General features: G+C 37.6%; 1 protein-coding gene across 1 annotated transcript in view; it reads right to left on the reverse strand.

Moving 5' to 3' along the window:
* The window catches only part of LOC114648027 (adhesion G protein-coupled receptor F5-like), a 395,766-nt gene that overhangs the window by 360,672 nt on the left and 22,122 nt on the right, over positions 1–12,972 (reverse strand). The window contains exons 6-7 of the mRNA XM_028796807.2: positions 9,780–9,821; positions 5,352–5,411 (exon numbers count right to left, since the gene is read on the reverse strand). Of these exons, the coding sequence (XP_028652640.2) occupies positions 5,352–5,411; positions 9,780–9,821 (102 nt within the window). The remainder of the gene's footprint in view (positions 1–5,351; positions 5,412–9,779; positions 9,822–12,972) is intronic.

A 12,972-nucleotide genomic window follows, 5' to 3' on the forward strand; every position in this document is an offset into this window, starting at 1 on the left:
GCTCTCTCAATTTTGACAAATTGTTACACAGCCTTCCTCTTTGTCGCACACCCTGAAATGTCTTCTTGCACCCCAGGTTGGGAACCCCTGCTTTAGAGGGACATTCCTGAGGCCAAGTACAGCAGAAAATCGTACAATTCTACCTTTTAGGCGAGATGTGTTTATAGTGTTAATATACGTTTATTGTAAATTTTAATCACGCGTCACTTAAAATCCTTGGTTGCGGGCAGCCGGGATGCCCCTTTGAAACTGGATCCGGGGGAACACCCATGGGCTTCAACCTATATTCCCCGGAACACTTGCTGGCATCCCCTCTGGGTTGCATCAGGGCCACAATGGTGGAACACTGGAGCTCATCCCTGTTGGGCTGTAGCCACACCCGGAAATGCAGCCTGAAGTAGGTCAACGAGCACCTGGAGCAAATCCGGGGGTGCTATAAAAGAAGCCTGCAGCCACTACTCGAGGAGCCAGAGTCGGGAGGAGGGAGACAAAGCTTGACGAAGAGGAGTGGTGGAAGAAGAGGAAGAGTGTTGTGTTTTTGTTTGTGGGACTGTGTTGTGCCTGTGGGGATAGGGAAGGCGTTGCCCACAGGCGAAGAAATTGAAATAAAACTTTTATTTGTTTTATCAGTGTGCCTCCCACATCTGTCTGTGTCGGGTCAGGTGCCAATATAGCACCTTTCTGTTACACCTTGCATGATGAAGAAAGTTTGATTAGGTATTTGAATTCAACATGAATAAAAATAGTAAGACTGACCAATATTCACTTGACCAAAGAAAAGCCACATTCTGTTACCTGGTGATATCTTCTAGAACAGGGGTAGGCAACGTCGGTCCTGGAATGCCACAGTATGTGCAGGTTTTTGTTCCAACCCAGTTCCTTAACGAGAACTCAATTATTGCTGATGAAGCACATATTGCTTAAGTGACATTTTAATGCTTCATTTTAGTGGTCTCGCTTGTTAAGGTTCTCCAACCTTAATTGCTTATTTCAATCTTAAACTGCTGCATTCAGTGTTTTAATTGCTCCTTATTAGCAATAAGATGTAAAACAGGGGTAGGCAATGTCGGTCCTGGTGAGCCGCAGTGGCTACAGGTTTTCATTCCAAACCAATTGCTTAATTAGAAACCAATCATTGCCAATCTCAGACCTTATTTAATTTTATGGCTTGTTAGTCTGTGCAATGTAAGGCTTTTATATTGTAGATTTTTTTCCTTTCCAAGGATATCATCCAAATGATTTGAAGCATAAAACAGATCATTTTCAGTCTGTCACATTTTTCTATTAAGTGTTTTATTAAATCAAACCGTGCATGATGAACACACACAGATGTAATTGGAAAAAGCTAGCTGGAGAACTGCTGGCTGCTTTGTCTTTTACATCTTATTGCTAATAAGGAGCAATTAAAACACTGAATGCAGCAGTTTAAGATTGAAATAAGCAATTAAGGTTGGAGAACCTTAACAAGCGAGACCACTAAAATGAAGCATTAAAATGTCACTTAAGCAATATGTGCTTCATCAGCAATAATTGAGTTCTCGTTAAGGAACTGGGTTGGAACAAAAACCTGCACATACTGTGGCACTCCAGGACCGACGTTGCCTACCCCTGTTCTAGAAGACCTATCAAGGAAGGCAACTGAATTTTGAGATTTTTTGTTTTTGCAAATATTCCTTTTTTAATTCCTTTTTTTAAAAACAAACTATCAATTTTCAGTGACTACATGTATAGGACAAGCATTTACTAATGAGGATGAGCAGAAGCCTCCTTTTAATGTGAAATTACTCAGCCCCTATAAATAGAGAATGAATTGGAAACATACTGGAAAGCTACATAATGGGGAGAGAGTCTGTTTTCGTCTGAACGCAGGGCAAGATGATGTGGAAAAAACTGGAGAAAAAACGAGCTAAGACAAGAAACTAGCTGTGATAACTGGGAATCGACATCTATGCTGAGAAAGAATGAGAAACCACAAAGACATCATCAGAAGGAATAAAAAAATGAAACACATGTCCAGCTCTCTGCGGTCAAGCAAAGCAGCCCTCTACTTTGCTTTAATTTTGTATAACAAATGTGTATTGGATGACATGCGTAAGCACAGAGAAAAGATAACAGAGAGAGGAAAAAAAAAACAGTGTGCAAAGAAAGACGCCCAGACTGCTGAGCACAGCTCTAATTACGCTGATTACCAATATCTTCTAAGCAGTGGGCTTATTGATGACCAGTTTTCTACTCTTTTTCATGACGTCCTCCTTCCTACTCACAAGTGAAGTCATCAGCAGGTTGAATATTAGTCAGCTGGCTTAGAAAAGGGCAGATTTATTTCTTAACATAGATAACAGATGATTTTTAGCAAATGCAATCAAGTTTGATTTGTTTTTAAAAGAAACTCATCTGGAGCCAATATATCTGAGTTTATTCTTTCCTAGTTTTTCTGGAGGAAGTCAAGCAGCCATTTCAATTGGCAATCAAACAATGGAGTTAAAGGCCTTACACTACACAATCCTAGAGTAGAAATCTTAATGGAATAGATCCGGAAAAGCAGAATGAGTCCCAAACAGTTGAGTCCCATACATATCATCTGTTTCAATGTTTTTTATGCTAGTTTATACTCTTTGTCTGAGATGATTAACAGAAGTCCTTAATGTTTTATCTACAGCTCATTATTTCACTGACAGTGGAGAGAGCACCCTAAACAGTTAATATTCTCTTTTAATCTCTCAGAAAGTAAGTGGAATGCCTTTGCATGTTATAAAGAGAGATTAGTCAGCTATAGAATTATTAACTGTCCTAAATGAAATGGGTAAAAACAAGCATATAGAATACGAAATAAGAATAGAACAATCTAGACAAGAATGTGTCCCCTCAACAGTGTCTCCTCAAATGAACTCATTTTAAAGTAACAGTCTCAATCCACTGTACTAATTCATAACACTTCACTCATGTCCCCTCTTGATCTCCTTTTGGTTAAACTGAAAAGGCTCAGCTCTCTTAATCTTTCCTTCATAACTCATCCTCTGTAGCCCTGGAATCAGTCTAGATGCTTTTCTCGGGACTTTTTCTAACGCTGTCATTTTTGTAGTCTGGGGACCAAAACTGCACACAGTACTCCAAACTGTGGTCTAACCAGTGCATTATAAACTTTGGTCCTCCTTGGACTTGTAGTCTACACATCTTGCTATATAACCTAACATTCTGTTACCCTTCTTAGTTTCTTCTGAACACTGTCTGGCAGTTGATAGTGTCAAGTCCACTACGACTCCTAAATCCTTCTCATAAGGTGTACTCTCGATTTTCAGACCTCCCATTGTGTATTCAAACCCCATATTTTTATTACTATGTCTAATAATTTACATTTACTGACGTTAAAGTTCATCTGCCACAGATCTGTCCAAGGCAGGCACCCTCTATAACAATTCAACGGATTACAGATTATCTGACAATCCACCTATCTTGGTATCACCTGCAAACTTAACCGGCTTGTTATCTATATTCCTATCCAAGTCAATTATATAAATTAAAGATAGCAGCGGACCTAGCAAGTAGCAACAACCCTAGCTCTTCTTAATACTTGTGATAATCAATTTTGCAACCTTGTTCTGAAACACTTGTTTCAAAACTGCCCCCCAGACTGATATTTACTGGGTTATGTTGATCTCTTTTGTAAGTCACTTTGCAAATGTAAAATTCATAGGCAGCTGAAAACACATCGAAGCACAATCATGGATACAGTTGAACGTTTACCAGGAAGAGAACTCATGAGCGCACTGTGACAAGGGTAGAATGAGAATGATGGCAATTGAGGCAAAGGAAAAATCCAAAGATCATAGTTTTACAATTGCACAGTCTGTTTGAAATCTGCCTTTATATTATTTCAAAATCAACTATTAGATACCATCTCCATGACAAGAATCCTTTTGGAAGAGTTTCATGAAAAAAGCCCCAGAATGCAGTGCCTGATGTTTGCCAGTGCATCAATGGAACTACTAATGGAATCATGTGTTGTGGCCAGAAAAAAAGAAAATTGAACTTTTTGGTGATTGTCACACATAAAGGGGACTACATACGTGATGAAATATGGTGGGGGATCACTGGTGCTTTAGGGCTGTTTTATTACAAGTGCCAAGATTAACAGAAGAATGAATTGCATTACATATCAGGAAATTTTAGTTTGAAATTTGGTTGTGGATGGACCTTTTAACAAGATAATGACCCTATACATACATAGAAAGAACTTTATTTGTCCCCAATGGGAAATTAGGATTGAAAAAAATAAATTTTCATAAGAAATAGCAACAATATAAAATAAAAAAACAAATACAAAGATGCACAAGAACTTTGACAGCTGTTGGCAGCTAATAACAGGCCTATAGGTGGGAGGACAATAGATCTGATTGTGGTCACATCTGCCCAATAGTGCAACAGGTTTACTTTTAAAGACATCATTAATATCTAAATAAAGCAAAAGCTTTGCAAGAACACAAAATGAAAGTTTTGCAATGGCACTCTCAGTCTCCAGATTGGTGGAATTGAAAAGGGGAGTCAATGAGCACAAACTGAAAATGTTCTGCATTGAGAACTGACCCAAGAACCATTTACAAGTGGGAATCATCATATTGGGCCATTCCATACAACAAATCAGGTAGGTTTGGAAAAACATTTTTTTTCTACACCAAGAAGACGTTAGAATCAAATTTATAAACATGAAAACATCTTTCAGCTATATATGGGCTTAGTATTAGTTAAGAAATATGATTGAGATTGCACCCGACACCTCAAACGTCATCTTCTAATTCTCTTTCCCTTTGACTTCTCATCTTTCATTCTATATGTGAAATACTTAAACTCTCTTCTTCCCAGACACAGAACCATTATCCTCTTCCTCTTAGCTCTAAGCTCAACTAACACTAACAATAGACAGCCATTATCAACAGCATGGAAGATTGACTATTGGGGTCATCAGTTCACAACATACTCTGGCAGATATTGTGGGATTGATCCAGGATTTGATGCACTTGCTGATAAATAGGTCAAATCAGCAGTTCCATAAATGGCTTGCTGCCATTTACAAGCCTGGGGAAGTGGTCTGAACACATTTAGACCTCAAATGCAGCTCTGATTGTGTTGTGTTATTCACACCTCCGACTTGGTCAGGCTTGTTACAGAAGATCATATTCTTTGGCTGAAGCGTGCCAGCACAGACTTTGACCCCTTGTGGCTCTCTGCTCTTCCCTGACCTGATCAGCCAATGGCATGGTTTTTACACCCCAGAGAGAATTAATAGAAAATTCTCATATATTTGAATTTACATATTATTTTTCTTATTTGGAGTTAAAAATGTAAGTTCTTACCCGTGTTTGCTGTGAACTCCATTTTTGTAATGAGAATTTTCTTAATAAGGCATTTCGCACCTGTAGTAAAACATTTAAAGTATATTGTTAAAAATGAAGAATACACTTTATTATGCTGCATAGAATCATTAGCAAGCATAAAATGTACTGTAAGCTACCTGGCCTACCACTAAAACAAAATTAATAAATCGAATTATTGTCTTGTTGTGGGTACTACTAATTCATCCATCCATCCATTCTCCAACCCGCTGAATCCGAACACAGGGTCACGGGGGTCTGCTGGAGCCAATCCCAGCCAACACGGGGCACAAGGCAGGGAACCAATCCTGGGCAGGGTGCCAACCCTCCGCAGACTACTAATTCAAAATATGATAAATACAGAATCTCTAGGCTGCATACTGTAAAACAGTAAATGAAGAGCCTTCAGACATGTCAAACAGTCCCTGAAAAGAGTTAGATTTCTGTGAGACAGCCTGTCTAGGAGGAAACGATCCCAAAAATACAGTGGTAAATTCCACTGCTTAGTAATAAGGTTTTGCATGTACATCTTCACAATCAATTCTTTGTAGTTTATGTGTGACGACACAGATAACCTGCACTTGTAGTCATGTGATCAACCTACACAAGTGTGTCACTAAGGGTCCAAGGGTGATGGCTATCCTCTAGACAAGTAGTTGCCAACTTCCCAGGATACCACAGTGGTTGCAGGTTTTCATTCCAAGGAGTGCACAAATCAATTAGTCACTATACAAGACAATTAAATTTATTTTTGTATAGCCCAAAATCACACAAGAAGTGCCACAATGGGCTTTAACAGGCCCTGCCTTTTGACAGCCCCCCAGCCTTGACACTCAAAGAAGACAAGAAAAAACTCCCAAAAAAAAAAAAACCCTACTAGAGGAAAAATGGAAGAAACCTTGGGAACGGCAGTGCAAGGAGAGACACTTATCCAGGTATGTTGGGCATTTTTCTTGTGCAATCATAGTGTTTAGGAGTTGTGGTGCAGTGTAGTAAGTAACTGGAGCAGGGGTGGGCAATGTCAGTCCTGGTGGGCCGCAATGGCTGCAGGTTTTCATTCCAACCCAATTGCTTAATTTTAAAACAATATTTCATTTTATGGTTTGTTAGTCTGCAATGTTAGGTTTTTACATCGCAGATTTTTTCCTTTCCAAGGATATCATCCAAATGATTTGAAGCCTAAAACCGTTAATTTTTAGTCTGTCAAATTGTATATTCAACCAAACAGTGCAGGATGAATCAACACAGATTGTATATGGGAAACAAGTTAGACAGAGAACTGCTGGATCCTTTGTCATTTGCATCTTATTGTTAATAACAATAAAATTAATAACAGTGAATGCAGCTGTTTAATACCAAAATAAGCAATTAAGAGTGGGGAGCCTTAACAATCAAGACCACCAAAATGCAGCATCAAAATGTCACTTGAGCAATAAGTGCTTCATCAGCAATAATTGACTTCTCATTAAGAAACTGGGATGGAACAAAAACCTGCAGCCTCTGTAGCCTTCCAGAAGTGATGTTGCCCAACCCTAAACTGGCGTATGACGGATGACGGTCGCGGGTATACGGGACAGGGGTGATGAGGGGTGTGCTGCAGTGTCGGCAAATTAGGCGCATGTGAGGAGCGATCGTCAGAGATATCATTTGGGCTAGGTGTGTGACCAGGGACAGAGAGGGGTGTTAGACTTGGGTCAGGTGATGGTTGACCAGGGAAAGATCATTACGTGAAGAATTAAAGCGACTGAGGAGTGATCCACAGGCAGAGGAATTGACCGTGATTCCAATTTGTCACAGCAATTTTTTTTTTGGTAGGGAGACAGAAAGCAGGCTAAGCATTCTTTTTACTTAAGGGTTGATTCTTCAAGGCTCAGTAAAAATGGATTGATTTTTTTAAGGTGCGTGCCATGTGGTGAATGTGTTTTTTTTTTTTTGTTTGTTTGTTTGTTTTTGTTGTCATTTCCATTATACATTAAGGGTTGGATAACCCATTTATATAAATACTTTAATATAAATGTAATGGCGGAGGAAAAACAACACGTACAAGCAGTTAGATGAATTGATCTGCAGAGCCACAGCACCATTAGTCACCGCAGGTCAATTCCAGCAGTTTCAGGGCGGAAGTGACATCACCGCATGTTTAGATCAGCAGTTTGGTAATAAATGTTTACAGATTGTCACAAATTAAACTGCCTGACACGCTAACCACACCAAACCCTAACCTTAACAAATCTGACCACTAACATTAACTAACCCCTAACCTTAACCTTAACCATTTATCACATTAACCATACTAACCATATTAACCTTAACTCCCGTCCTATAACTGCTTGTCTAGAACAGCCGAAGTAGACCTGCAGTGATGTATGGAGCTCTGGCTCTTCAGCTAGACCCAGTATTATTGCATGCAGTAAATTGTACTAAGAAAACTTTTTTTACATTTCCATTATTAACATGGATGTTGTGTCACCATGAGAGCACAAAGCCCCATTCTATCTCTCTATTATATAAAAAAATCTTGGGTTGAGATGTGATTTTCTCAGAGACACTTTAACGTCCCACGAGACAAGGAGGACAGCTGCTGTACAGGCTTTTAAATGTTCGAAGCACAGCGTGGCACAAGCAGCAGCAGCAAGCCAACTAATCGAGCATAGAGGAGGTAAAAAACTGTATTTGTTTCCCATTGTATCACCGTTTAAGAGAGGGTTTCGGAGGAGCAACCGCATCTCCTTAGCGTGCATTCAGCCCCCCTCTTCACAACACGAGAGGCAGAGACGCGAAGTAACTTGCGCATAACGCACCCCATCGGGGTGGGCGAGTGAAGCAAGCAGGGGGAAAAGCACCCTAGTACTATCAAAAAATTACAACCAATACCTCAACAGTTTTTCATCTTAATTATTACATAATTTGTGTGCATATTTTGATATATTTTGCAATAAATACAACTTTTTACTTGTTATATCAGCTGTGTCTACCTCCCTCATTGTCCCAATGACCTTCAGCCTCGATAGGGACTCTGGGGTAAGGTAATGCTGAAGATTAAATTATAGATTAAAATTTAACTTGTTTATGTGAAAAAGCCATAAAAAAAATAAAAATAAAATAAAGATCTTAAGTGTTCATTACAAAGTCAGCTGATGAGTTAAATGCTATTCCGGACACAGCCAGCTGTATTTATACTTGACAGTCATTTTTTAACAATGCAGATTAAAGTTGAACACAGCAGACAAGGACAATTAAAAAAAATTAGGGAAAGAAAACTCTGTGGTGCCCCCATACCTTAGTGCCTTAAGCAGATACTTATTTTCCATCATGGTTAATCTGGGGCTGCTTTTGTCATAGCTTTAAATGCTTAACGTTCTCTTGCCATTTTATTTTTAATTCATTTTTTTTCCTTTAAATTTGCTTCCTTAATTGTATTCTGACAATTAGTGACAAGCAGCACAACCACAGATGCAAATAACACAGAATGCTAAAGGAGGGTGGCTACGTCAGTGTCATGTTCGTTGATGTGCTCCTCATAATTAAAGGCCTAAATCATTGCATGTTAAGTTAACTTCTGGGGAAAACCAGAGCTGCAGGTGTTGATCTCAACCAACTCCTGCTTTTCCTCCTGCCTTCATTAAGCAAGCTGTTATTTACCAGTTTCAGCCAGAAATTACAAAATGGTTCTACTAAACTTGTATTGAATACAGCAAAACATTTGTGTGTGTTGCACTTTTTGTTTTTTTTCTGCTTTTAAGATTTTGCTCTTTGTCAATGTTCTGGTTATTTAATTTTGTACTTGCTAATTAGCATGTAACTGAATATAATGCTGTGTCTGTATTGCTTGTCACCAAATGTAATTATTAGGAAACAATTTAAAGGAGCAAACTCTAGTGAAAAAGTTGACTACGGGAAAGTGTGTAAAGCTATGACAAAAAAGTGGACATTTCTAAAGTCTAAAGTTTACATATACTGTATATATCATACTGACACATTTTTCTGAATGGAAAATAAGACAAGAAAAAGGGCTAACAATTAAATGAAATATTAATAAGACCGTCCCATTAGATGTGAAAGCCTACAGCCAAAGTGGTGCCCCAGGACTGAACATGAGACACAAAACACATGTCCTGCAGCCAACTGGCATTTTTTACTTTCAGAAACTGAAGCTGAGAAGAATCAACTCATTGCTAACATTCAAACCAAATTAAGAAAAATATACTTAAATAATGTCACTGGATTCATTTAGGCATCAGGTCTTGAAAGGAAAGTTCCACTACAAATATTTGGCCTGACGACACATTTAATTTGAAAGAGCTAATATAACCAAATTGAAGCTGAATAAGGATGACTGTTCATTATTTAATACCCGCATTGTTTAAAGAAAGAAAAAATCTTTGTGATAAAATGAACTTAGGCACTTACCTTTGAGTCCAGCAAACTCCCAAAGATTAATATAAAGAATCCCTTCATGAAAAGAAAGAAGTATTGTTAGCTCTACCTCTGCATTTTTAAAACCGCAATAAAAATGTTGTTAAGTATTCTGCTTGCGCCACTGGTTTATGCTAAAAAAAAACAGAATCTGGATCCATGCTGCTGTCAACCTAATATGAATATATAAGGAAATACTTCATACAACATGTATTACCTCACTGTTGATGATAATAATACACAGCTATCAAAAGGAAAATTATTTTCTATGAAATGGAATAGTTAACCACTTTTAAAAAAACTGTTTATTACGCAGGGCTTCATTTTTTCCTTTAAAAATTCACAAATTAGCTTTGAAATCCATGACCAGGCTCAGACCTGTAAAAGTAAAATTTATTTTTATTTATTTCTAATTCTTTTCAGGTTAGATAATTTTCTAAGTGTAACTTATAAGGAGTAATTATTTTCATTTCTACGTTACATAATGATACACTGTATTTGCACACTGCATGAATGTTTATTCCTTTTAAACTCTCATCATGTTCACCTAGTTTGCCTACTAGAGCTCAGGAGCATGGAGCAGTACACCAGATTAATGCAGTGTTCAGCTACGATTGTGCTCGAGTGCAGTCAGACCCACGTACACCTTGGCATCTCCTCAGATATTTTAAGGCAACACCACATACACTCCCAGAAAAGAACAGAGGAACTGTTTCATTTTGGAAACTCCCCTGAATTTCTGTATCTACTATAGCAAACTAAGGTTTTAGCCTAACAATGGACTAGAACTGATGGAAATTAAGTTAACTGATAAGCTCTGAATTTGCACAGAGTGAGTGTTTTCTATGTTTTCTTTACGATGGGCATGTTCACAGTGTGCTGGGGGGAGTTGAGGGGGCTGCACAAACAATATGAAATTGTTTTCCTCTGATTCTGTTTCATGGGTGAGAATACCTATAAAATATTTCAAAGCTCTAGCTGTGTTTACTGTGATGTTCTTTGGCAGACTTTTTCAATTTGATTATCCCCCAATCTGCCCGACATATGCCTATCAATTAACCACAGAGATTTAAGGTTTTGTCTTTTTTCTGACTTTGTTAAGAATGTATATCAATCATAGACTTGTCAGACTTTCCTGTTACGTTAAGTCAAGCTTGCTTCAAAGGTATAATTCTTCAGTAGAGCTCAAGAGGTTCAATAAAGATTTTTGTAGTGAAACCTGAACTGGATTTTACACTTCAAAAGTGGGCTACATTTACCAAAATCAGTGCTAGTATTAAGTCATCTTCAATGATTACAATCTCTTTACTTATTTTTCTGTAAAATAATTTTCTTTTTCGTATAAATCATATTCTTCTCTGTGGTACTGTGGGTAGTGACACATCCTATTTACAGTTCAATGCCTGATCTAGTCTCTGTCTGTGTGGATGTGATACATTTCTCCATGTCTACATGAGTTTTCTTTACAAATTCTAAACTTTTTCTATACTTAAGAAGGGTTTGACTGTAAACTTGAACAGTATATGTAAGCGTTGTTAAGAGACACTTAAATGTCTGATGATTAGTGAGAGAGAATGACAAGGCCAAGAAATTAAGTCACAGATATAAATGGGTCAAAACTAGGAGACTAAAAAATAACCAGGCAACCAGGAATGAAAGGACAAGACATTAATCAGAAGCTTTGAGCAAAAGCTAACTATGCTACATGAAATGAGAACTATTATCTACTGTGGGATAACACAGGCATGAATTTATAACAATCATGACACCATAAATGCAATAGCAAGGTCACGAGATAGACGAGTCAGCAGCACTATATGAACAAGAAAAATGTAATGGATAGTGAAATCAAATTTTTCCAAAATTCATCTAAATGAAATTTATACATCAAAAAGTAGAATGTAAATTCCAGGGAAAAGCATGAATGAAAATACATGTGCAAAATGTGTCCAATATTAGAAGTGTGGGTGTGCTTTGCACTGAACACCTACTGTTGTTTCCTGTCTTGAAACCAGTGTTTCAGGAATAGATTCCTGCACCCTGTAATTTCTATCTGATGCTTTTTTTTATTATTACTGAATCTGAATTCGTCCCAGTTTATGGATTACAAACATGCTCCACTCACATTACAGTAGCTACAGCTAACAAAAAAAAGAAAATAAATGGTAAATCTTCTGGCACTGATGGGATTCCTCCTAAACCCATTCTGTATTTTAGGAGCAGCTGTCTGATTCCTTGGTACAAATGCCTCAAGCATGTGACAGGTAAATGGGCCTATGAAATAATGTTCAGGTGCAGCAAACCTACATAATTAACACACTCTGTGCTAAATGGGGGGTTGTGAGTGTACAACCTATTCATTTAAATTGAATTTAGTTTTGTTTATATGGCCATTAATTTCCGGTTTTCTTTTAGACATTGGGCAGCATTGTTTTCCTAATGCTTACATTAATTTTTAATTTCCAGCAGTATAAAGTTGTTTATCTCCTTTTTTCACCTTACTGTGTATATCTGATTGTGTTCATTCTGCTATTAAAACATGTCCTAAACCTGATATACTGCCAGAATTATGCTCCTTTAGGAAATGGACATTATGCTATTAGCCTCACTTCAAGGAAAATGGTTCCTCATAAACTCCTTCTTTATGACAAGACCTGTTTTATACACTCTCAAAGAGAAAAAAAAATGCCCTCCTAGATCCTGGGTGGATTATGTTGTGCTATTAACATGAAACCTCAATTCATTTCTGTATTTGTTGACTTTTCTAGTTATACATTTTGAGTTTTGCGAAAGTGGGAAATTCAAATCCAGCATAAATTTAAAGGGCTTCAGCAGTAAGACTTCAATGGTTGCGATGGAGATGCACTTTAATGATAAGGCCCAGAAGAAGAAATGTAGTCAAAACACAATACTGGGGTTGTAATCAAAAAGTCAAAAATATGGTTGTCAAAATCAAAATGGAATACAAGAAATTGTAGTTTAAAAATTCAGAGCATAAAGATCAGCAACCAGAAAGATTTGTTTTTTAAAGGTAGAGTAAGCAAGGAAAGAAGATTAATAATAATAATAATTCATTACATTTAGCCGCAATCTCGGATAAGTAATGGCGATCTTTAAATCTGCTGTGCTAATGACATATAATTAGAGACCTCTGAGACAACACCAAAGAACATCAGGAGTTGTGTAA

The sequence above is a fragment of the Erpetoichthys calabaricus genome, chromosome 3 (genome assembly GCF_900747795.2).
Source record: "Erpetoichthys calabaricus chromosome 3, fErpCal1.3, whole genome shotgun sequence".
Classification (NCBI taxonomy): domain Eukaryota; kingdom Metazoa; phylum Chordata; class Cladistia; order Polypteriformes; family Polypteridae; genus Erpetoichthys; species Erpetoichthys calabaricus.